This window comes from Aspergillus candidus, assembly GCF_002847045.1.
Source record: "Aspergillus candidus strain CBS 102.13 unplaced genomic scaffold BDW47scaffold_1, whole genome shotgun sequence".
Classification (NCBI taxonomy): domain Eukaryota; kingdom Fungi; phylum Ascomycota; class Eurotiomycetes; order Eurotiales; family Aspergillaceae; genus Aspergillus; species Aspergillus candidus.
In genome coordinates this window covers 269,430-291,197 of record NW_020194006.1, presented here as the reverse complement: position 1 = coordinate 291,197, position 21,768 = coordinate 269,430, and the positions used below count along the sequence as shown (strand labels likewise).

The following is a 21,768-nucleotide window of genomic DNA, read 5'->3' as shown; positions in this document are numbered from 1 at the left end:
TATAATGTAGTATAAAACTTTGAGATAGCTACAAAAGACTTATCATAGTTTATTAGTTAAATTTAATTTATATAAAAAGGACACCAATCAACTAGTTTATCAGTCTTTCATTAATTAAAAACTCAATAATAACTCTCGTCATCGCCAGTATCTTTGCCAACCTTGACCTGACAACAACAATTTCTTTCCGCGCAGTGCCCTGTCTCTTGCCCCTCTCCTCTTTTTTTTTTGACGATTTGACAATACAGAAGATTCAAATAATTCATTGATCTTGACATTGACTGCCCATATTGCTCGATATCTTCAAATTGTAGTGTGTGTGCTCACCGAAGCAGCTGTCAAAATAATACAAAACATTCATAATGCCATGGTATTATAACCAATGAACAACTTGGCAACTGATAAGGGTGTAATCATCCACTTCATGAAAGGTTCCTTGGAATCAGCTTGACATATTGAGGCTTCTTCTTCCAGGTCATGTTCGTATGCTGGTCTGCCCAATTCTTGATCCCAGGCTGTGACTGGATATCGAAGTTCCAAAAGAAGTTGGTGACAATCAGCTTTATTTCTGCATACGCCAGGCTAGATTGATGTTAGTATTCAGCCCTCCAGCGCGGTGCTTTGTGGTAATGGAACCACGTTTGCAAGATAGTCAAAAGGGACTTACTTCTTTCCTAGACAGTTCCTTGGCCCATGTGAAAACGAACGACAGGCTTCCTTCTGGTCGCTCAAAAACCGCTCGTCCTTATCCTCCAACCACCTTTCGGGAAAGAAATTGTCTGGCTGATAGAAATTTGCCGCACTGCGGTTGCATGAATAGTGGTGCATCCCAAGTGATGTGCCTCCCGGCACGAACCTTCCACAAACCATTGCTCCAGCTTGGGGAGCGAGGCGTGGAATGGTCCCGGTGACGGGAGGGTAGATGCGGAGGGCTTCTTCCACTACGGCGTGAAGGTAAGGCAGATCTGCAGCTCGCTGGTAGCTAATCTCCTCTTTTGTGGTGAAGGAGGAGCGAATCTCGTGTATGAGACGTGAAAGTGCATGCGGGGAGGTTTGGAGGTGACATAGCATCCCTGCAAGAAGGGCGGAAGTTGTTTCGCTGCCCGCTAGGATAAGAAGTTGGCTCGTTGTGAGGATCTCTTCGAAGGTGAGCCCGTCTGGACCAATTTTTTCGCGTGAGCCTCGGAGCATGTGGTATACTTCCAGCTTGTTAGCACGCACTATCCATAATCAACCAGATTAAGAGAAAGGGGAACGTACCAAAGTCTTGCCTGTCGGTGTCCGAGGCTACACGACGGGTAAGTCGATCGCGTGCCATCTCATACTGGAATACGAAGTCATCCTGGAGATGCTTGGGTGTGAGAAGGCCCGTTACAAACTTCAACCACGACTTTGTCACGAGACGTGTTGCGGTACGCATATACACTTGAGCTTCGAGGAACCCAAATATAGATGACAGGTACCGTTCTGCTTTACCCTGCTTCAGTAGTTCAAAGGGCTCACCAAAGGCAAGATCTCCAATAACATCAAAAGTCATGAAGTTGAACCAGCTCGTCATGTCGACCACGTCATTGCCCTCGGCTATCTTCTGGTGGAGCCTCGACATGAAGAATTCAACGTAACTATGGAGGTATCCTTCCTGAACCTTGAGTGATTTCTCAGAAAATGCATGGGCGAGAAGACGACGAAGTCGGCGGTGCTCTTCACCATTCGCTCCCACCTGTATAGAGTCTTAGCAAAAAGGGTGCCAACGATGGACCAATTCACACTCAGCCATCTGGGGAATAGATATAATGTCATACAATGTGCCATGATCCATCCGGAGAGCGGACCTGCCACTCCTGATCCTTTTCAAAGAGCACTTTGCCCTTGATTGTTCGATGACCTAGCCAAACTCAGCAGGTGAGATTATGGTTTCTTCTCCAGTCCAGACGTACCGCAAATATCATGCCATGCCTGTGCTGAATTATATGACAGGGAGTTGGGCTCGGTGCGTACAGCCTCTCCGTACCGATCATGTGCCTCTTTTGTTTTCGAATGGAGAACACCCATAAGCTCCCAGTAAACAGTCCATAGTGGAGTAGCACGGGCGAGCACTGGTCCAGGAAAGTCACGTAGAGGATGAAAATAGAGGTTATATATGATCTTGCCAATCGGTATCACCGCAAAGGCAATGAAAATGGCCTGGAACAGGACTATCTTAGTAGATGCTACCAGATAAACGGCGGGGAGGAACAGACCCCTATGACTGCAGCCACGGACTTATCCAGACTGTGACCGGATAATTGTGCCGTGATATCATGAACAAGAGTCATTTTGTGAGAGTGGAATATTGCTAAGTGAAGCTGCAACTGTGTCCTACTAGCAGCAAACAGCAAGACTATCAGGCCATGCTACCCAGTGTCCTACTATGATATTTATACACATTTTCTACCTGGACATCCTATTAACCTGGTAACTACCCCGCTCTCAAGGTTCAAGTAGTGAAACAGTCTGAAGAAGCTAGTCTGTTAAGCTACATGTCAAAGGGAGGCTATAAATATGACCCTGTCAGTTAACTAGTATTGACAGCCACAGGGGTTTTTCTCCCCCCCACCCTCCCAATTAATTCCATTGGGTAGATGCAATGCATGAAGAAAGCCTCGTTGACACATGTACAAGCGAACCTCAATCCGTACTAAAGTGTTTTCCCACAGGGGGTAGCTTTTGTCCTATTCGCGAAAGAGGCCCTTATCTCCTCCGTAGCCACCTGCCACCATGTTGTGTGCTGCCTTGGAATCCCTGGTGAATATAGCTTGGCAACGGTTTTGATATATCATAAATGGACTGTTTAGTACTTTAAACCCAGCGTATTTGAACTGGAATGCAGATACCCCGCGTTGTCATGAGAGCCTTGTTCATTTGCAATGTCTTGACAATGAACTAGTGAGCTACTGGCAAAGTCATCCCCTCGAACAGACTATCCACTTTACATGCTTTGTCAAATGCGGAAATGTAAATAGTTCAAGTTTGCAATGACATGCCTATCATGCACGGAGACAGGAAGATGAAGAGTCTATGAGGCTCTTTACTAGCAGGATACATACATAGGTGTCTAGGGCCAACGCTCAGCGAGGCCGGAGATGGCCTACCATGTTGGGCTTTAGTTTATTGAACTGACGTTTTCTACCGCAATATTTTCTCGGCAAGGCTGTCACTCGAAAGATCGACATTCCGACATGATGAATGATAACAAGAAAAGATTATTGGTGGAAGTCAACAACCCTGCCCGGGGCAATTCACTTCTCACTTCCTAGTGTATTCTCAAACCCTGTAGCTGAATATTCAAAATTCCCTAGTTGGCACTAGTCGTACGTATGCACTCACCTCACAACGCAAACTTGTGATAATTACACCCTCAATCCTATCGTACGGTCGTTTGGTAAGAGCGAAGTCCCTCGGACTAAAGCACAGAGCCTGCTTGGGTTGATATTTATTTTCATATGGGCCTTCGCAGTATACTATACACACGGACAAAATGATAGACACCAGGCCTATTGGTTTATTAAGATAGGATCATTAGGCTATTAGCCTTGGGTCTCAACCATCATTTCCACCTCCCCCCCCTTAAAACCATGAAGAACTCACTAATCACGCTCCATGCAGCCCATGCAGGGAAAACTTCTTAGCTGCTGAAAACCAACTAGTAAAGAAAACTATGAAAATAGCGGCCTTGGCCTGCTGCAGCTACCTCCGCACCTACCCCCTCATCTCGAGGGGATCAACTTTCCCTGATTATCGCTGGAAGTCGAAGTCTACGAGTCACTGAACCGTAAATACCATCCCAAGGAGTCATCCATCCTTATGTATCTCACGCCCAATTGACTGATGATTCAGGAGTCGCGGAGGAGCCAAGTGAACGTTATTCAATATCTCCTGAATGAGAGAAAGTGGGTAGTTTTAGGCATAGCCATACAGAGAATTATGGAGACAATCTTCTACACTGTTCTTGAGCTCTGCCAAGAGCATGATTGAGAGATTAATGAGCCTATGAATGAGAGTGACTGTGACTGTGAAAGACTCCCATGCATAGCCATGATTTCATGCCGAGAAAAACGGTGGATTCTAACACCTAGACAGGCAGGTATAGTCCGTGACAAGGCACGGGTGCGGTGGTGTCTTGCGAATGGTGCTGATCCTAAATCCTAATAACCTGGGTTCGGGCGGCTATATTGATTTGTTAATGGGAGAAGTACAATAATCTGACATCTTCATATCAAACTTTATCAGACATTCAGGATTAAGCTTATATAGTCCCATATATCAAAGAACTAAATACAACGATTTATATTCCTACCAGGGCTGCATTCTTGTTAGATATGCCTTGCTGAGATACGTAGAAAAGTCTAAGACTAAGATCATATGAATGTTCAAGGTATAACAGATAGAGGTGTCGTATCGATATTACTATATACTAAGATGGTGACTAGAATCGAAGAGAAGAACTCCAGCTTGATCACTGCGTCCAAGCAACCCGGTGAAAACAAATAGATAGAAACCCCCAAGAAGGATAATATCCTGCCCTGTTTATAATACTCAGTAGTACCAAACATCAAGGGTTTTCAAAGGAAAATTCAACATATTTCAAAGATGGCAAGAAGCAGTCATTTAGTGGGGCTCCACGGCCTGGTTGAAAATGACTTGGATGATGAAATTGCGAATTTCCCTGTAGATTCTGAACTCATTTGCTTCTAGTAGATTTTATCCCATCTGCTATCATGATTATTATAGAGAATTTGTAAATATACCTATAACTAGTTACAACTAATAATAACTAGCCATAACATCTGCAACAAGAGACAGTTATTCTACAACTACTGGTAATCCCTTGCAATATACAGAACAGCACCACCTTGATGTACTATGGGTAGTCAGAAAGAGAATATAGACAAAGGGTCTAGGCCTAAGTTTCTTACCATATATCACCAACTTTCTACTTGTGTCATTGTGTATGGTGGTACAATGATCTGGGCAATCTTGAGGGCTGTTCATCAAAACACCAGACTGCCCCTACAAAACCAAGGGCGGGTGAGTAGATCAGGGCTGACCACGTCTGCTCACCGAGTATTGAATGAGTACTAACTAAGTGCTCACTGAGCAAGCCCCATGAGTACCCTTACTAAAGCGGAGAGATCCAAAACAGGAAACTCGCAAAACTATAGAAAAACAGGCGCGTATATGTACATATGTACATATGTACTGTAGACTGGGTTAGTTCGATTGTAGCTTTGCTGTGAGATTGGGTACTCCGTATAGACTGACGCAGAAACCGAGAAGAATACTGGAGATGGCTCGATTAATTTCATTCAATCCAAATGTATTCCAAAGGCAGCCGCTATTCGTACAACTAAACTAAACTAATACTAGTTACAATGACTATAAGTAGGAGATGTTTCAACCAAACCAACCCGTCTATATACTATGAACAATCAAACGCCTCCCCATCCACCAATCTGGGTGTGAACCAGGAACGGGACAATGATGCAAGGTACCGAAGTGCTATCACTGATCACCCTCACTGTCCAAATCCCCCAGAATCACCTTCCGCTTGAGCGTTTCCGCGTCCTCGCCGTAGCCATACTTGATCCACAGGTGCTGCCAGAATGACACGGGGGCCGGGCGTTCCTCGCCGAGGATGTACTCCTCGCCGTGGAGGATACGATGCGAGCGGGCTTCCTCGTCGGGGGAGACGGTGTAGCGGTGCATGCGGGAGGCGATACGCGGGTCCAGCACGATGTCGTTTAGCCATTCGCGCTCACGGTCTGGGTTTGCCTCGTCTGTGCGGTGCACTGACTTGTGCCACTCTTTCTCTTCCTCTTCGAGGGCGGTCTGCTGTTCGGTGTTGCCTGAGCCACCGTCTACGTAGGGTCGGCTGTAGGATGCGAGGACTAGGCCGGCGACTTCGCGGCCGACGTGGTCGGCGAGGGAGCGCTGGTTGAGGTAGCGCCAGATGCGGATGGGCGTGTTGAGGAAGCCGAGGATGTGGGGGAAGGGGACGGGGACGGAGCCGGCGAGGGTTGGGGGCAGGGTGGCGGGGAGCTGTTGCGAGGAGTAGTCGGCGGGAGCGAGATATGCCGGGGTCGGGCCGGTGGGTTTGGGCTTCTCTTCCTTCTTTTCCTCTTCCGGCTTCTTCTCCTCCGATGGTTCCTCGGGCTTCTTATTCTCTTCCGAGGCTTCTGTGGTGGGGGCGCTGTCGGCGGAGCTCCCCTCCACTGCGGTGGCCGTCTCACTCGCGACCGGGGTCTCCGGAATGGTGGGTTCCTCCGGCACTGCGGACGGGGGTGGAGGCGGAGGATCGAGGGGGCCCAGCCAGCCCTCGTGCAGACCCCGAATGTACTCCTTCCAGGTGTGACGCCCGATCACCAGGTCGCCCTTGGGACCGGGTTCCTCTGTAACGCCAATCTTCTGCCGAGCATCGGCAACCACATCTTCAACGCCAGGCTCCAACACTACCGAGCTAGGCTCCCCGTTACTCCTCCGGTCCTTGCGGATGCGCTCCGCCAGTCCGGCGCGGACATCGCCTTCTCTCCGACCCTCAATGACATTGTAATCCAGCGCGGCGGCGACCAGAATCGGCTTAACGTATTGCTTGAAATGGTCCCGGGCATTCCGGATACCATCGCCCGGGGGCGCGGACAGGAAGACGGTGATCTTCCTTCGGGTCTGATCGATGGGAAGGGATTCCTTGGAGAGATGGGCGACCAGGTCGCACCACTTCTGCTGGGCGCGCTTCTTTTCCCGACGGTCGTAGAGCAAAGCGGCCGTGAAAGACCCGGTGACGGAGAAAAAGATCATCCAGTTGCGGGAGGGGAGCTTGAAGCGGAAGTTGGGCATTCCCATCATCCTCATGGCTGGGTTCTGGGGTTTGGCTTTCGGGGCCGGGTTCTGGGTTTGGCCTGTCGGCGCCGGGGGGTTCGAGGGGTCCGACATTGTGGGAGATGATGGAGTCAGTATCTAGAACAAAAGAACGGCCCTTCGTGTCGAGACAGACAGACAGACACACTCCAACCTCACAATCAACCTCACATCGTCATTTCGGAGGAAAAAAAGTCGGGAACGCCAAGCCTTCGGGGAGGGATATTCCGGGCCGAGGTCGACACCTGACAGATGCCTGGTTTACACCTGGTTTGTCAGGTGTCGACTAACCCTAATCGATTCACAATAACTTCATTCTTTCATTTGATAGTCTGCCAATACAGATTGAAGGTGTTTTTCTCGATTGATCAGGTAGGTCTAGATGTCTGAAATGAATGAGGATCCAACTGGACGAGTGAATCCCCGCCATAAGTCTAGAACCAGACTCATCCGACGATGTAGACCAGATGTGTACTCCGTGGAATAGAATCATCTCTCTTGTCTTCTCTTTTTTCTGTCTTTCCTTCTATTCTCTCTCCTGTAACAGATCGTGCCAGTGATCAACCCAATAGAACTTGCATCAAATGATCAAATCAAGAAAGTAGAGTGGTTGTATTGAACTGGTGGGCTCTCCACTTATTTCCATTCCCCTCCTGGATTCTACTGGTTCTCTCGCCGTCTCTCCTGAGCCACCGCTTCTCCTCCTTACAACGCTCGCTCTCTCTCTTCCCCTCCCCCTGTCGTTTCATCCCACTCCGTCCCTTCATTTTTCTCGGTACTTCCTTCTTTTCCACCCCTTCGACATTTTGAAAGTGGACTCGGAATCAATCAATAAATAAAGAAAAGAAAAGCAGCGCAAGGAATCAATCCCACCAGGATGGATCCGAACAACAATCGTCTCCACCTGAATTTTGGGGGAGGCTTCAATAATGCCGCCGCCGCCAACAACAACAATCGCGCATATCCCACCACCCCCTCCGCCTTTCCCCAGCCGATGTACCAGAATCAGGGTCCCCAGGAGTATATGGATCCCCAGTACGGTCAGGGCTACTTCATGAATAATCCCTATCCGCCCCAGCAGCCCGCCGGGTACCCCCATCCGCAATATGGCCAGCAGAACGTGCCCTCCCCGCAACCGGCTTACCAGTCTCGCATGGCCTACCCCCCCAGTGATGGCACCAATGGTCTCATCCAGCAGTTCTCCAACCAGGATCTGAACGCCAGTCGCACCGGTTTCTTTGGTCGCTCCGCCTCCCCCGCCCAGCGGCCCCGGACCGGCGGGGGCTCTCCGGCCCCCGGTCAGCCCCCTCAGGGCCATCTGGTCCCTCCCATGCCCCGCAGCCCTCGGGTTGCCGACAATGAAGAGCTTCAACGGTACCCGGAACGGTTCTCGGAGAATGTGCACAAGCGAGGCAAGGCCGCTAAGGAGTTGGTCAATGTATTCTTCAACGAGAACATCGAGCGGGCGCGTGATCGCAACATGCGGTAAGTCATGCAACGGTCATACAGAAAGGAAGAATCAGGGAGAGAGATATATAAAAAGAGAGAGAATGGTGCTGACAAGTTGATGCGCGAACAGGTCGGCGGAGCTTGATAAGATGATCCGGGACCCCGGTGTCCCCACGGACAAGAAGCGCCACGAAGGCGAGAACGTCGCGCGGAAGGAGTCCAATTTCCTGCGATTCCTCCGCACCAAGGAGTCCCCTACCAATTTCCAGACCATCAAGATCATCGGCAAGGGTGCGTTCGGTGAGGTGAAGCTGGTGCAGCGCAAGACCGACGGCAAGATCTACGCCCTCAAGTCCCTGATCAAGACGGAGATGTTCAAGAAGGACCAGCTGGCCCACGTCCGCGCCGAGCGCGATATCCTGGCCGACTCCAAGGACAACCCGTGGCTCGTCAAGCTCCACGCCTCCTTCCAAGACACCGCCTACCTCTACCTACTGATGGAATTCTTGCCCGGTGGTGATCTGATGACCATGCTGATCAAGTACGAAATCTTCTCCGAGGACATCACCCGCTTCTACATGGCCGAGGTCGTCATGGCCATCGAGGCCGTCCACAAGCTCGGCTTCCTGCACCGCGACATCAAGCCCGACAACATTCTGCTCGACCGCGGCGGCCACGTCAAGCTCACCGATTTCGGCCTGTCCACCGGCGGCAAGAAGACCCACGACAACTCCTATTACCAGAACCTCCTGAAGAACTCCACATCCAAAGACAAGAACCGCAACTCGGGCTACTTCAACGACGCCATCAACCTGACCGTTTCCAACCGAGGACAGATCAACACCTGGCGCAAGTCCCGTCGCGCCATGGCCTACTCGACCGTCGGTACTCCCGACTACATCGCCCCGGAGATCTTCAACGGGCAGGGCTACACCTACCTGTGCGATTGGTGGTCCGTCGGCGCCATCATGTTCGAGTGTCTGGTGGGCTGGCCGCCTTTCTGCGCCGAAGACACCACCGATACTTACCGGAAGATCGTCAATTGGCGCGAGTGCCTTTACTTCCCTGACGAACTCATCCTGTCTCGTGAATCCGAGTCTCTGATCCGAAGGTATGTCTCTACTTTTCCTTTTCTCCATTCCACAATCAGCTAACGGATTAGTTTCCTGTGCGACCCCGACCACCGCATCGGCAATGATGGCGGCCAGTTTGGCGGCGCCACGCAGATCAAGAACCACCCGTTCTTCCGCGGCGTGGTCTGGGACCAGCTTCGCAACATTCGCGCGCCGTTCGAGCCGCGGTTGAGCTCCAACATCGACGTGTCGTACTTCCCGATCGACGAGATCCCGCAGGAGGACACGAGCGCCATCCACAGGGCCCAGGCGCGCGCCATGCCCGACGAGCAGGAGGCGGAGATGAGCCTGCCCTTCATCGGGTACACCTACAAGGCCTTCAACGCTTTCCAGGCCAACTAAAGCCCTTGAAAAAGAAAACACAAAAAGAAAAAAGAAGAAGAAGAAAAATCGAATGTCTATCGAATTTGTTGCATTGTGCCGGGGGTCGATCAACCTGGAGAGCCTGAAAGCGGGGGCGGGCTTGCGCCGATGTCTTTCCAGCGGTTTCATCTAGATTCATCTCAAAGTCGTCTTTGTTTTTTATTTTGAATTTCTTACAGCATATAGCGCTTTTGTCCACTCTATTTGTCCACCCATTTGTCCACCTTTGAATGGTCACGACCTGAGCATTTTGTTACCGCTGCTGCTATTGCCACTGTCTTGTCTGTTTGCATCTGTCGCCAGACGACTGCTTGTATCTACGTTGCGTCTTCAGACTACTTGCGATGCGAGTCTTGTCTATATTGATGGTTGGTTGCACCTATCGGGGCTATCCTTACGTATTTGGTATGTAAATAAGTGAGGTATGAATATACGCTCTTGTACGTCTTCAACTTACTGTGATCCATCTATTGCAATGCTTTCCTCTAACCAAAGCATTGCAATACTACTAGCATGTAGATAAGAGCTGGACATCGCATAGATTGATTGAAGCACGCTCGATCTCAACAATAGTACAGGATATTAGACCAATTTTAGACAGAAACCCAAACGCCTCACTCTCCCTGTGGACAACAATGAAATAAGATAAAAAATCAAGCACCAGCCCCCATAGGCGCCAACCCAGGCACACCACTAAACCTCTCCTCCCTCTCCGTCTTGAACATAATCTGCACCCAAAACTCCTTACTATCCTCATCAAACCAAGTCCAATACCGCCCCTCCCGCCGATCAATCTCCCTCGCCTGTAACTTAAACGCACAGGTCTGATACGGCTCCGCCGCCACAACCAGATACTGAAAGTTCTTATCCGGCGGATCCTCCACCTTCTGCTCAAACGCCGACATAAACCGCACCCGCGGCACCACGCCCGCCGTGATCTCCTGATACTGCAACTGAAACAGCAACCCCAGCTGCCTCGTCAGCGGATCCCGGACCTTCGTGATCTTGTACCCGGGCCGCCCGATCTTGATCGTCTGCTTCTTGACCTGCACGCCCATCGCGCCGGGCAGGTTCGCCGGGTCTTGGTTTTTCCCCTCGCGCTGCTCACGCGCGGCGCGCCGCGCGAGGTTCGTTTGGTGCTTTCGCCCCTGGGTGTGCGCGAGGTAGGACCCGTCATTTTGGTGCACTGTTAGGCAGAGTCGGCATTCGAAGCTGCCGACGTGGTTCTTGAAGAAGTAGGGGTCTTTGTCGAGGTCGATGGTTTCGAGGGCTAGCTTGCGCAATCGTTCACGTCTGTCGGCGTTTGTGGCCGATTGGGAGGCGACGCCGCCACCGCCGAAGGAGGCTCCTGCGCGGTTCTGAGTTGTTTAGTATCCTATGTCTTCGCACTCTGTGCTGGAGAAAAGTAAGCAAATACTTACTTGGCGATCCATTGTAATCGATGGATGATGGAGTGGATGAGAAGTGGTTACAAGGACCCTTGAAGATAGAGCAGAGAGGTGGTTATCATATCATTCATACGGGTGGCAGATCGAATTTCGCCGATGTTATGTAAGCGTATCGCCCGTCTGCCATTGGCGGAGGTACTTTCAGTCAACCACAGCCTGAAGTATTTATGTACTGTTGTTGCAGCGAATATATCTAGTATTTTGAATTTCTATTCGTTTTGTCATAATCTCCACAGATGATAAAGTATGGCTGAAATACACATCAACCAGCGCCTCTCCTACGGCGGGGACCTATGCACCGTCCGCTACATCGGCAAGGTCGACGGCACAGCGGGGGATTGGCTAGGAGTTGAATGGGATGACGCGACGAGGGGAAAGCATGCGGGCGAGCATCGTGGGGTGAGATACTTTACATGTCTGTCATGTCTTACCACTTATTTGGGGCTCCCCCTTCGGTGAAGCAACCTACTGATTGAGCTATCAGGCCGAAGCAACCAGCCCACAGCAGGCTCATTTGTCCGTCCCTCGCGGCCGGCGGACAAACCTCGTGGGTTTCTCGAGGCTTTGAGATACAAGTATGCTTTGGGGTTTGAGGAGCAAGAGCGTGCACGCGAGATGCGTCTTAGTGGTGATGGTGGTGTTGCCGCTGCTGCAAAGAAGCCCGTCATGTTCAATGGTAAGATCGCCGAGGAGATCGGCTTTGACAAAATCCGGAAACAGCTGGCGGAGCTCCAGGAGCTGAGTATTGTGCTTTTGGATGGGCTGCTGGTGGGTGGTGTTCTTGGCAATGCGGATGGGGCTGGTGCGGAGCAGCGTGATGCTGCTTGTAAGGAGATTGAGCAGGTTTGTCCGAAGATTACGGAGCTGGATTTGAGTAGGAATTTGCTGGTGAGATGGGGGGAGGTCGCTGACATTTGTGCGCGGTTGAAGCGGTTGAGTGTGTTGAAGTTGAGGTTTGTGTTGCTTTTGCTGTGTAAAGGAGGGGATGGATGATGGGCTAACTGGTATAGTTCAAATCGCTTTGGTCCTGTTGAGGAAGGGCTTAGGTTTGAGGGGATTGCGGAGTTGAAGGTGGATGATACGCTTCTGTCTTGGGATGAGGTAAACTGTTTGATGTCCTATAAATGTGTGGAGTCTAATGGGGTGCAGATAATAGGACTGACGGGCCAATTCCCGTCACTGACTTCGCTGTCGGCCTCTGCCAACCAGATCGCCGAGATCTCCACTCCTATTTCGAGCTCTCTGCGGTTACTAGTACTGGAAGGCAATGAGATCACCTCGTTGGCATCCCTTAAGAAGCTAACGTCTGTGACTACCCTCGAGCGTCTTTCCTTACGAGAAAACAACCTCACTACCAGCCATGGCGCCAATGACTCGGACAACCCCATCCGATTCTCACCCACCCTTAAATCCGTGGACCTCTCAAGAAACAGCATCAACTCGTGGACCTTCGTCAACGACCTCACCAACATCTTCCCCGGACTCGAAGTCCTCCGCATATCCCAAAACCCACTCTACGACCAACCCGTCGGCTCGCAGGCCGTCACAGGCATGCCAGAGAAGCCCATGACAGTAGACGAAGCCTACATGCTGACTCTCGCGCGACTGTCCAAATTACAAGTGCTGAACTACGGCACAATAACTGCCAAAGACCGGTCCAACGCAGAGCTATACTACCTCTCTCTCATAGGCAAAGAGCTCTCTGCGACCCCGGAGGCTGCGGAGCCAGGCATCCTCGCGGCGCACCCTCGCTATCATGAGCTCTGTGAGACGCATGGCCAGCCCTTGGTGAGACGTGCTGAAGTGGATGGACTGCGCGCAGCAGTAAACCCGCGCTCCGTCGCTGCGCGACTGGTCAGGTTTGCTTTCCGTCTGGCTGTGTCCCCTGAGGACGACAAGAGACCCGGTGATCAACTTACCAAACTCATCGAAATTCCCCGATCCTTTGATACCTATCAAACCAAGGCCATTGTCACGCGTCTGTTCGACCTACCGCCGTATGAATTCAAACTGGTCTGGGAGACGGATGAGCTGGACCCGGTGAGCAAAGAGAAAGTGGATGACGAGGATGGATGGGACAGCGAGGATGACACTCTTGATTTGAAAGATGTTGCGGAAAAGGTTGCAGACGACACGCGATTTGTCAAACGAGAGGTTGAGTTGGTGGATTCTACGAAGGATATTGGGTTCTGGTTCCCGACTGATTTGGTGGAAGCGATGGTTAGAGTTGAAAGGGTGTCTCGCTCGTGATATATGTAGCTAGTTTCAATGAGTTATGAGTGATGCTTTATGTATATTCAGATGATATACTGAGTTTATTTCATTCGTGAAAGTAGGTACCTCACTGAGGTAGTGAATACCACTCAATAGCATTGTATACATGCGCCCAACGATCAGATTACCGTATCGGGATTAGCCCCGGCAGTACCTCCGACTCTGATATGACCTCAATTCAATTGCCAACAACTTCCCTACACCACCGCCTCCTTTTACTTTGTCGCCAGCGGAGAAAGAAGCCAATAGACACCGCCCACCATGGCCGAACACTGGAAATCAACGGTCAGTCCATTTATCCTATACTTCTCCCCATTTCCCACCCTCGAATCTCAACAACCAAAGGTTATACTACAACAACACCACTAACTCCCCTCCAGCCCAGATACTGGTGCAAACAATGCAAGATCTACATCCGCGACACAGCCTTCGAAAAAACCCAACACGAAGCCACCGGCCGCCACCAAGGCAACCTCAAGCGCTTTCTCCGCGACATCCACCGCGACAACGAGCGCCAACAGCGTGACACGCAGCGCGCCAAAAGCGAAGTCGAGCGGTTGCGCCAGGCCGTCTCTGGCAGTCCGGCCTCCGCCGGAGGACAGGACTCCGACTCCACTGCTGCTGCTGCTGCTGCTGCGCCGCCGCCACCACCACCGCAGCAGAAGTCGGCGTCGGTTGAGGAGCGCAAGAAGCAGATGGCGCAGTTGGCGGAGATGGGGGTCGCGATTCCGGATGAGTACCGTGGGGATATGTCTCTTGCGGGAGATTGGCAGACGGTTTCGACGAGGGTGATTAGGGAGGAGGGGGAGGGAGAGGAAGGTGGGGTTAGGGGCGTGAGGAAGAGGAAGATGCAGGAGGTGGATGAGGAGGAGGAGGAGGCGAAGAGGGAGGCCGAGAAGTTTGTGAGTAAACCATGGGGATCTCGCACGAGGGTGTATCCTGGTGCCGCTGGGGGTGAGGATACGGATCTTGATGCGCTGTTGGAGTCGACGAGGGATCTGAAGAAGGGGAAGTCTTCTGGTGGGGACAGCGGGCATGGGGACAATGGTAATGGAGACAGCGGTCATGGGGAGAGTGAGACTGCAACCGCGCCGGATGGTGTTACTGCAGAGCCTGAGAAGCAGGTCAAGGAAGAGGCAGAGGAGGAGAAGCCGGAATCTAAGATGGCTGCTGAACCTGCCAAGCCGGCGGACGATGCAGCTGGGGGAGTGGTTTTCAAGAAGCGCAAGCCGAAGGTAATGAGGAGATGATGGTGCTGGGATAGCATCTCATTTACTACGCTAGAGAACCTTTCTATGGCATCTCATGCAGAGACTGGTCCGTCTGGTCGGGTCCAGCTTCAGCGGCTCCCAACTACTTCCTTACCCGGTTATGGATTCGGACCAGTACTAGGATAGTCTTACCATGGCTATCCAATCCCCCATCCAGTGTCTGACACTCACGGAGTCGGGACATGGATATGACTCCGACCATACCTACAGGGGTATGGCAGGTTCACACATGCGTGGATGAGCCTCGGATGACTGGTTTATCACCATACCAGTTCAGTGGCCATACCAGCTCACATATGATTCACCCTTGGAACCATATTGGTTCTATCTATCTTTGGTACATCTAGAGGCGACACCGGAATAGGGAGCAGGAGGCTCTGTGGATAGGCAGAATGACAGTTCTTCCTATCTGACGTGAATCCACAGTGTCAATATTTCTTTCTGGAAACAGAGACATGACTTTGAAATCAATTGACTAGGTCAGAAAGTGCCTTTCTCTTCCTTGTTGTTGTCTAAATTTGACTATAATGGTTCCCCAATGATAAGGTTATCCGCCCTGAGTAATTTGTATGCACCATATAATCAAGTAATTGAGATCCAATAAATTTCGAAAAATGCAGAAAAATATAAAGAACAATAATGTACAATATCAAATATTTTTCCTGATTTTGTAGGGTGGCAGGCCAACAATATACATGTGTTCATTCACGGGCGGAGGTGTTTTCCCTCCTGGGTCTCCCAGTCAGTCTTTTCTTTGGCTTCCCGAAAATCCGCCCAAGTTCTTCTTCCCTCTCTCTGTCGCGCCCAACACTCTCTGTCGCATGGGATTTCCCAGTGTCCAAATCCCATTCTACTTCCCCCCTTTCGTCCACCTTCACCGATGCGGCTCCTGTTAGTTCCCGAATTGTTCCATCTGGTGGAATAGTCTTTCGGCTCGCTTCTTTTCGCTTATCTGGCCGAGTCCTGCGTAAGTAAAACGAGTCCTGCGTTTCCTGCATCTCCCCCTTCTCCCCCCGTTTCCTTCCCCACAGGAGAGATCCTCGCCAGCCCTTCTACGTTTCTTCCGTCTGCCGAGAGAGTTTGTTTTCTCCTCTTTCGTCAGTATTGAAGGTGGTTCTGGTTTCCTCCTGGTCCCTCTCGATGGCGCAAAGAATGGTCCTGGTCGTTGCGGAACGAGGAGACTCCCGCCGGTCGCGGTCACCAGGGGCATGGAACCGACCTCTTGGAGTTTACTCCTCTCGATGGCGAAGATGAATCAGGGACGTTGTCGAGGCCAGCAGGACGGTGTGATGTGCCTACAATGGTCGACGTGGACCCCCGTGCGATGCGCTTCCTCCGAGACGCTTTGATCGATCGCGATCATTTTTCTCTCCGGACGTCCGCGCGACCAGAAGACCCAATTTTTCACCTTTCCTCTTTCTATACTCTACCACTAGACATACTCGTGCACGCTCATACTCATGCGCTCTGTTCATTCTGGGCTTCTTTTCTCGGCGTATTTTACTAATACTCTTGAAGAGCGAAGTTAGGATCTAATAGGATCAACAATCTTGGCCCGAACGCTGAGAGCACTGCGGTCCGAACCGGAACACCTGGCTGTTGACGGCAGAGAGTCAGACTTAGCGGCCCCTGGGGCGTTCAGCACCGAGGTCCATCCCCCTATACGAAGATAACGATCCGAACGCCTGCGCACCCGGTTACATCAGAGGTCAGATACGTTTGAAATGGCGGACTCTGCAGAACCCGCCAACCCTCCTGGGGATTCACCCAAGGAGAGCACGGAGCCCAGCGACGTACCTGAACTGCCTGCACTACCTGCACCAGAGACCGGCGGACCGACTGAGGGGGATACATTTCCGTCGTACGACCTGTCGCTGCCCCCGATCGATAAAACAATGCCGGAGGATGATCCGCCTCTCCCAAGCTTCGATACGTCACTACCACCGATAGACTCCTCAATCCCATCGCTGCCATCGATCGACACCACCTTACCGCCGATTGACACGACGCTGCCGGCTCCGGAACCTACGGACTCGAACTTCACCTTTGACGACGCGGACCCAGATGACTCTGAAGGGTTTGGGTCGGTGACACCGGGGCCTCTGTCCGATGGTATGATGAATCACGGGAATGGACATACAGGGCAATTTGGGCATGCCGACTTCTCGCAGCAATCGCCGTCCAACGGTACCCACCACCAATCCCCGGGGCAGCCGTACCAGCAACAACCGCCTCCTGGACTACAGAACAACCAACCCTATCAAGAATCGCCGCAGTATCAACACCAACCCCCGCCACAGCAGTACTCCCAACATCAATCGTCGCAACCGCCGACGCCACAACAGCAACAACAGCCGCAATCGCAGTATGCTCCGCCACAGGGACAGACACCGCAGCAGCCCGGCACACCAATGCAGCAACAGTCGCAGTCGCAACCATACCAGCAGCAGAATTCCGACTCATATTACCACACTCAAAATGCGTCTACGCCCACCAACAATGGCCAGCCAATGCAACAGCAGGGACAATCACCGCACGTCCCGCAGGCGCCGATCGGGTCCCCCATGCCCCCGATGGCGTCGGTGGGTCAGTACATGACGGGATACCCGTCCCAGATGGGCATGAACTCCAACTCCCAGATGCGATATTCGCTGTCTGGTGATCCCAGCAAGATGTTGGCCAGCGGGCGACATAAGAAAGAAGTCAAGCGACGAACCAAGACGGGGTGTCTGACATGCCGCAAACGACGAATCAAGGTACGTGAAAACAATTAAAATAGGAACAAAAGGCAAAGAGAGAAAGAGAGCAAGCAAGAACACGTGTTGGAGTGACATATACATCATTCTATATTATTTGCTTTGATATGGGAGATGCAGGTAAGACGGAGCGAGGAGGGGGAGACATGTGGGGTGAGCGGGCGAGTCACAGAACGGGCCTGAGTGTGCTTCGCTTGTTCGTCCAGCCCACCCGCCGCTGCAGAAGCGAGATCTCCCCTCTTCCCTCCGTCTCAACTCTCTGGCTACACCTCTCCACACTTCCCTATCCTTTTTATTGTTTTACTTTCAGGTCTTGCTTTCTTGTGGGACTGTTCTTGTTCTTTTGTTCACGAAAAGACCCTCGATCTATTGTTGCCGACCCACTTTATCCTTCCCAAGCTAACCCTCCGCTTCTAGTGTGACGAAGGCCACCCCGTCTGTCGCAACTGCGTCAAGAGCAAACGCGAATGCTTGGGTTACGATCCCGTGTTTAAACCGCAGCCTACGCCGTCGGCCATCCAGCCGGCGCCCAATCCTCATCCGTCCTTGGTGGTCAATCCGCAGGATCCTTCGCCGCCCCAATACCCGTCCGCTCCTCCGGGATACGTCCCGGCCGTGTCGCAACCATTTGCCCCGTCCGAATCGCCCAGTACTTCGGAACAGTACAACGGCAACAACTACGGGGCGTCCATTGACCCGTCGCTAGACGGGAACAACGCGCCGAACATGGCCAGTGTACAGAGTGCCGTCGAGGGGGGTCTCCAACCCACGATCAACCCGGCCACGACCACCAATCCTCCGGCGGACCCGACAAGCTTTCGAGGTATGTTTATGATCTAAGTCCCTGCGGTCTCGTCGAATGCGGTATGCTAAGTTGCTCGTCTAGTCAAACAAGTGCAGATCAACGATCTTCTCGCTCTGCGCGGCATCCCTCCCCCTCCCCCACATCCGATCACCTCTCTCCCTCCCAACCGCTTAGAAGAGATCCAGGCCGTGTTCCTGGCCACCTATGCCCCCGCCATGGACAAGTTTTTCGAGACGAGTTGGTACCAAGAAAAGGCTCTGCAGCACCTCTTGGCCAACGGCCAGCTCATGGCCGAGTATTCGGCCCTGATCGACGCCTTCAACGACCGAAACCTCAGCGATCCCAATGTGGTCGCGCGGCTGGAGAGTTTCGAGGCATCGGTGGTCTGGAGCACCATGACCCTCTGCCGCCACGTCATGAACGTCTCGAACGGGAATCACGCGCAAGACTACGACCTGCTCGCGGCGACGAAACGGCTCGATGTCATCGAGGCCCTGATCACGGGCGAGCATCTGAACGCGAATCCGCTGGCGCAGTTCCCCGCGCGGGAGCCCGCCGCTAACCCGCCAACACTCCCGGACCAACTGACGCAGCGGTGCCTGGATTTCTGGAGCTGCCTCGGGTACTTCCTGACGCTGCACGACAACGAAGCCAGCTCCGCCAAAGAGATCGACGACACGCTGGGCCGGTGTCGTACCCTCCTGGATACGTTCGAGAACCGCGACGTCATCTACTCGGTGGCCATCGCGCGTCACTTGGGCCAGCGGTGGGCCGACTTCCCGCGCAGTTTTCCGCAACCTATCACCACGAACGAGAAGGATGCAGGGGCCAAACTCTACGTGGCGCAGAAGTTCCTCGAGCAGGAAGCCGGCGGCAAGGGCACCACGCAGGTGATCAAACGCATCTGCGGCATGGTGGTCCGATCGTGGTTCGTCTCGCGGGAGTAGACAGCGAGACGCGGGTACTCCAGCAATATTCTCCCACCCCCCCCTCTCTCCTTCACACCTTCACACATCCCTTTTTCTGTCTGCTGTAATACCAAAAAAGCGCATTGGCGAGACGATCTATTTTCACTTCCTTTCCCTTCTCCCCTTTACATTTCTGGTGTTTCAACTAGATCTTTTGCATGATGTGATTTCCCGTCCCGTGGACCGGACCGCGATGGACGATATCTCTTACTTACTTTACCCTCTTATACCTCGATTGGTTCATCCGGTTTTTTATTTTTCTTTTTGTTAGTACGGTTTGATTATTTACGAGGACGAGTCATGGCTTCGGAGTTTACCCCTTTTGTTACTCTTTTTTTAATCCTTTTTCTTTCTTTGTGCTTTGCAATGAGAGACAGGACGGCAGCATTTGGCGTTGGTCTGTCCATCCTTTCTTCCACATATCAATACATACATACATACAATATTCGATTCAATGACACCCGACTTGCAATGCAATAACCGAAATTCTGTCTTCTCTCATTGTCTTTTTCCATTCTGGAACCGACAATTCTAATTCTGCACATTATATACAAGCTTAGGATACCACCGCCACCCACTCTATAATCTCGAACTGACTCTGACTCTATGATGCACAGCTGCGTCGGGAAATGGAATTCTTCCTCGACTGGCTGTATGTGTATGATTGTACGGATACGGGTATGAATGTATTAGGAGTGGGAAGACACGGGGTTAGTTTCGTTTGTTTGGGATTGGATTGGGAGTGGCAATGAACCGGGAGATTTCTATATCGAAGGGGGAGAAAGCGGAAGGGGGAGAAGAGAAGACCTTACAGGTCTGCTTGCTCGGGGACAGGAGTCTTCAGCTTTCCTGTCTCGAGCGCTAGTCGCACGTTCTCCATTGCCCATTCTTCCATGGCTGTTTGGGTCTATATTTTATGTGTATGTTAGCGTTTCATGCGTGAGAGTTGTGGTAGTCTGTTCGAATGCATGTGCGTGAAGGAAAGGAAAGGAAAGGAAAGACAAACCTCCACCGTCCAAGTACCCATATGCGGCACAAGCATCACATTCGGATTGCTGACCAGACCCGGGTGGATCTTGGGCTCCTCCTCGTAGACATCCAAACCAGCGGAGTAGACCTTGCCGCTGTCGAGGGCGGCGACGAGAGCGGCTTCGTCGATGACGGCCCCACGCGCGGTGTTGACGATGACGACGCCGTCTTTCATCTGTGCGAATTGGGGGGTGCTGATAATGTGGCGGGTGTTTTTCTGTCGGTCTTATTAGCTGTGCTCACACACCCTGATGTCGTCCCTTCAACGAAGCATAGGAGAAGTGGGAGGGTACATTTAAAGGCAAATTCAAACTAATCACATCACTCGTCTTGAGCAACTCCTCAAACGAAACATACTGCGCCCCCGCAGCCATCTCCTCGCTCAACTCCCGCCGATTGTGGTAGATAACGCGCATGCCGAATACCTCAGCCTTGCGCTTCAAGTTCCGTCCGATGCCGCCCATGCCCAGAATACCGAGCACCTTGCCTTGCGGATCGTGGCCGAGGATGGGCGCGGGCACACCGCGCCACTTGCCGTCGCGCAGGGCCTGCATGCCTGTGTTGAAGTTGCGCAGGGCACCGATGATCAGGAACATGTTGACGTCGGCGGTGGCGTCATCGACGGCTGTGGGGACGTTGGAGACGCGGATGGGGGGACTGCGCGCGCTGCAGGCGTGTACGTCCACTTGGTCGTAGCCGGCTCCTGTTGGGTCAACCGGTTGGTGTTGTCAGCCGTCCAGTCTTGTCTGGTGTATTCTATCTGTATTTGGCTAAGGGAACAGGGTCGAGTGTGTTTGTGTTGGAGGCATACCGCAGTGCGCGAGATATTGTAGCGATGTGGGCAGCGCATTCACGATCTCTTCGTCGACGAGGCCCGTTACGCTGACGGAGTCGAAGGTGCGGTAGGCGGCTACCACGCCGTCAAGCTTTCCGGAGCGGCATTCTTGGATGAAGTCGGCGCGGTTAGTAGCTGTGGGAGTGACGAGGTCGGCGAGCTCGGACAGGGAGTTCCATGTTTGGTGGGCGCTGTCAAGTTATGAGTATGAGCCATTGTGTGGGGGGGGTGGTGAGGGAGGGGTAGACGGACTGGATGATTTTACCCAGGAGGAGAACCTTTGGTTTGGACATGGTGAATGATGCGATCTATTCTATATGGGAGGTGAAATCGGTGAGGGTGTAGAAGAGGAGGGGGAGAGGAGGAGAGGGGGAGAGTCGTGGCGAGAAGAACCACGAAGCATTACTTGATGAAGCGGATTATATACGATAACCCCACGTGCCCCCACTCTTCCTCTTCGCATTTCCATCAATCATCGTCAACTCTCCACTACAGACAGACAGGACTACTAATTTACACTACAGGTACTCCCTAAGATGTCTA

General features: G+C 52.1%; 8 protein-coding genes across 8 annotated transcripts; 4 read left to right on the top strand and 4 right to left on the bottom strand.

The window, feature by feature from the left end:
* Positions 1 to 422: 422 nt before the first annotated feature.
* BDW47DRAFT_130347 (cytochrome P450) lies at positions 423 to 2,315 on the bottom strand (the record flags this gene model as incomplete). The annotated part of the gene is made up of 6 exons (XM_024817077.1): positions 423 to 582; positions 668 to 1,199; positions 1,261 to 1,720; positions 1,803 to 1,885; positions 1,938 to 2,145; positions 2,241 to 2,315. The coding sequence occupies 6 exons, from the start codon at positions 2,313 to 2,315 to the stop codon at positions 423 to 425; spliced, it is 1,518 nt and encodes a 505-aa protein (XP_024676485.1).
* Positions 2,316 to 5,343: 3,028 nt separating this feature from the next.
* Positions 5,344 to 7,135, bottom strand: BDW47DRAFT_97246 (Tim22-complex subunit TIM54). Its single transcript, XM_024820377.1, has one exon. The coding sequence runs from the start codon at positions 6,967 to 6,969 to the stop codon at positions 5,542 to 5,544; it is 1,428 nt and encodes a 475-aa protein (XP_024676484.1). The 5' UTR covers positions 6,970 to 7,135; the 3' UTR covers positions 5,344 to 5,541.
* Positions 7,136 to 7,468: 333 nt separating this feature from the next.
* Positions 7,469 to 9,996, top strand: BDW47DRAFT_1181 (serine/threonine protein kinase CBK1). Its single transcript, XM_024815167.1, has 3 exons — positions 7,469 to 8,379; positions 8,474 to 9,454; positions 9,506 to 9,996. Exons 1-3 carry the CDS (start codon positions 7,772 to 7,774, stop codon positions 9,816 to 9,818), a joined length of 1,902 nt encoding a protein of 633 aa, XP_024676483.1. The 5' UTR covers positions 7,469 to 7,771; the 3' UTR covers positions 9,819 to 9,996.
* A 368-nt stretch (positions 9,997 to 10,364) lies between these two features.
* BDW47DRAFT_1179 (spliceosome assembly protein PRP11) lies at positions 10,365 to 11,335 on the bottom strand. Its single transcript, XM_024815136.1, has 2 exons — positions 11,261 to 11,335; positions 10,365 to 11,197 (listed from the first exon to the last, which is right to left on the bottom strand). Exons 1-2 carry the CDS (start codon positions 11,270 to 11,272, stop codon positions 10,493 to 10,495), a joined length of 717 nt encoding a protein of 238 aa, XP_024676482.1. The 5' UTR covers positions 11,273 to 11,335; the 3' UTR covers positions 10,365 to 10,492.
* A 186-nt stretch (positions 11,336 to 11,521) lies between these two features.
* Positions 11,522 to 13,592, top strand: BDW47DRAFT_97243 (putative tubulin-specific chaperone). Its single transcript, XM_024820376.1, has 4 exons — positions 11,522 to 11,702; positions 11,772 to 12,240; positions 12,298 to 12,388; positions 12,437 to 13,592. Exons 1-4 carry the CDS (start codon positions 11,534 to 11,536, stop codon positions 13,535 to 13,537), a joined length of 1,830 nt encoding a protein of 609 aa, XP_024676481.1. The 5' UTR covers positions 11,522 to 11,533; the 3' UTR covers positions 13,538 to 13,592.
* Positions 13,593 to 14,294: 702 nt separating this feature from the next.
* On the top strand, positions 14,295 to 15,292 carry BDW47DRAFT_97241 (putative formin binding protein). The gene has a single exon (XM_024820375.1). The coding sequence runs from the start codon at positions 14,311 to 14,313 to the stop codon at positions 14,809 to 14,811; it is 501 nt and encodes a 166-aa protein (XP_024676480.1). The 5' UTR covers positions 14,295 to 14,310; the 3' UTR covers positions 14,812 to 15,292.
* A 596-nt stretch (positions 15,293 to 15,888) lies between these two features.
* BDW47DRAFT_97239 (putative C6 finger domain protein) lies at positions 15,889 to 19,846 on the top strand. The gene is made up of 3 exons (XM_024820374.1): positions 15,889 to 17,588; positions 18,006 to 18,411; positions 18,475 to 19,846. The coding sequence occupies exons 1-3, from the start codon at positions 16,557 to 16,559 to the stop codon at positions 19,338 to 19,340; spliced, it is 2,304 nt and encodes a 767-aa protein (XP_024676479.1). The 5' UTR covers positions 15,889 to 16,556; the 3' UTR covers positions 19,341 to 19,846.
* BDW47DRAFT_97236 (D-mandelate dehydrogenase-like dehydrogenase) lies at positions 19,843 to 21,608 on the bottom strand. The gene is made up of 5 exons (XM_024820373.1): positions 21,478 to 21,608; positions 21,202 to 21,416; positions 20,684 to 21,093; positions 20,368 to 20,607; positions 19,843 to 20,268 (listed from the first exon to the last, which is right to left on the bottom strand). The coding sequence occupies exons 1-5, from the start codon at positions 21,516 to 21,518 to the stop codon at positions 20,170 to 20,172; spliced, it is 1,005 nt and encodes a 334-aa protein (XP_024676478.1). The 5' UTR covers positions 21,519 to 21,608; the 3' UTR covers positions 19,843 to 20,169.
* Positions 21,609 to 21,768: the final 160 nt, after the last annotated feature.

Coding starts and splice junctions, on each gene's coding strand:
- BDW47DRAFT_97236 (XM_024820373.1), bottom strand. CDS start 21,518: ATGTCCAAACCAAAGGTTCTCCTCCTGGGTAAAATCATCCA. Junction 21,417..21,477: donor CTCCTGGGTAAAATCATCCA/GTCCGTCTACCC, acceptor ATAACTTGACAG/CGCCCACCAAACATGGAACT. Junction 20,608..20,683: donor GTTTGAATTTGCCTTTAAAT/GTACCCTCCCAC, acceptor TAAGACCGACAG/AAAAACACCCGCCACATTAT.
- BDW47DRAFT_1181 (XM_024815167.1), top strand. CDS start 7,772: ATGGATCCGAACAACAATCGTCTCCACCTGAATTTTGGGGGAGGCTTC. Junction 8,380..8,473: donor GCGCGTGATCGCAACATGCG/GTAAGTCATGCA, acceptor ATGCGCGAACAG/GTCGGCGGAGCTTGATAAGA. Junction 9,455..9,505: donor TCCGAGTCTCTGATCCGAAG/GTATGTCTCTAC, acceptor CTAACGGATTAG/TTTCCTGTGCGACCCCGACC.
- BDW47DRAFT_97246 (XM_024820377.1), bottom strand. CDS start 6,969: ATGTCGGACCCCTCGAACCCCCCGGCGCCGACAGGCCAAACCCAGAAC.
- BDW47DRAFT_97243 (XM_024820376.1), top strand. CDS start 11,534: ATGGCTGAAATACACATCAACCAGCGCCTCTCCTACGGCGGGGACCTA. Junction 11,703..11,771: donor TGGGGTGAGATACTTTACAT/GTCTGTCATGTC, acceptor TTGAGCTATCAG/GCCGAAGCAACCAGCCCACA. Junction 12,389..12,436: donor CGCTTCTGTCTTGGGATGAG/GTAAACTGTTTG, acceptor AATGGGGTGCAG/ATAATAGGACTGACGGGCCA.
- BDW47DRAFT_97241 (XM_024820375.1), top strand. CDS start 14,311: ATGTCTCTTGCGGGAGATTGGCAGACGGTTTCGACGAGGGTGATTAGG.
- BDW47DRAFT_97239 (XM_024820374.1), top strand. CDS start 16,557: ATGGCGGACTCTGCAGAACCCGCCAACCCTCCTGGGGATTCACCCAAG. Junction 17,589..18,005: donor GCCGCAAACGACGAATCAAG/GTACGTGAAAAC, acceptor CTCCGCTTCTAG/TGTGACGAAGGCCACCCCGT. Junction 18,412..18,474: donor GGACCCGACAAGCTTTCGAG/GTATGTTTATGA, acceptor TTGCTCGTCTAG/TCAAACAAGTGCAGATCAAC.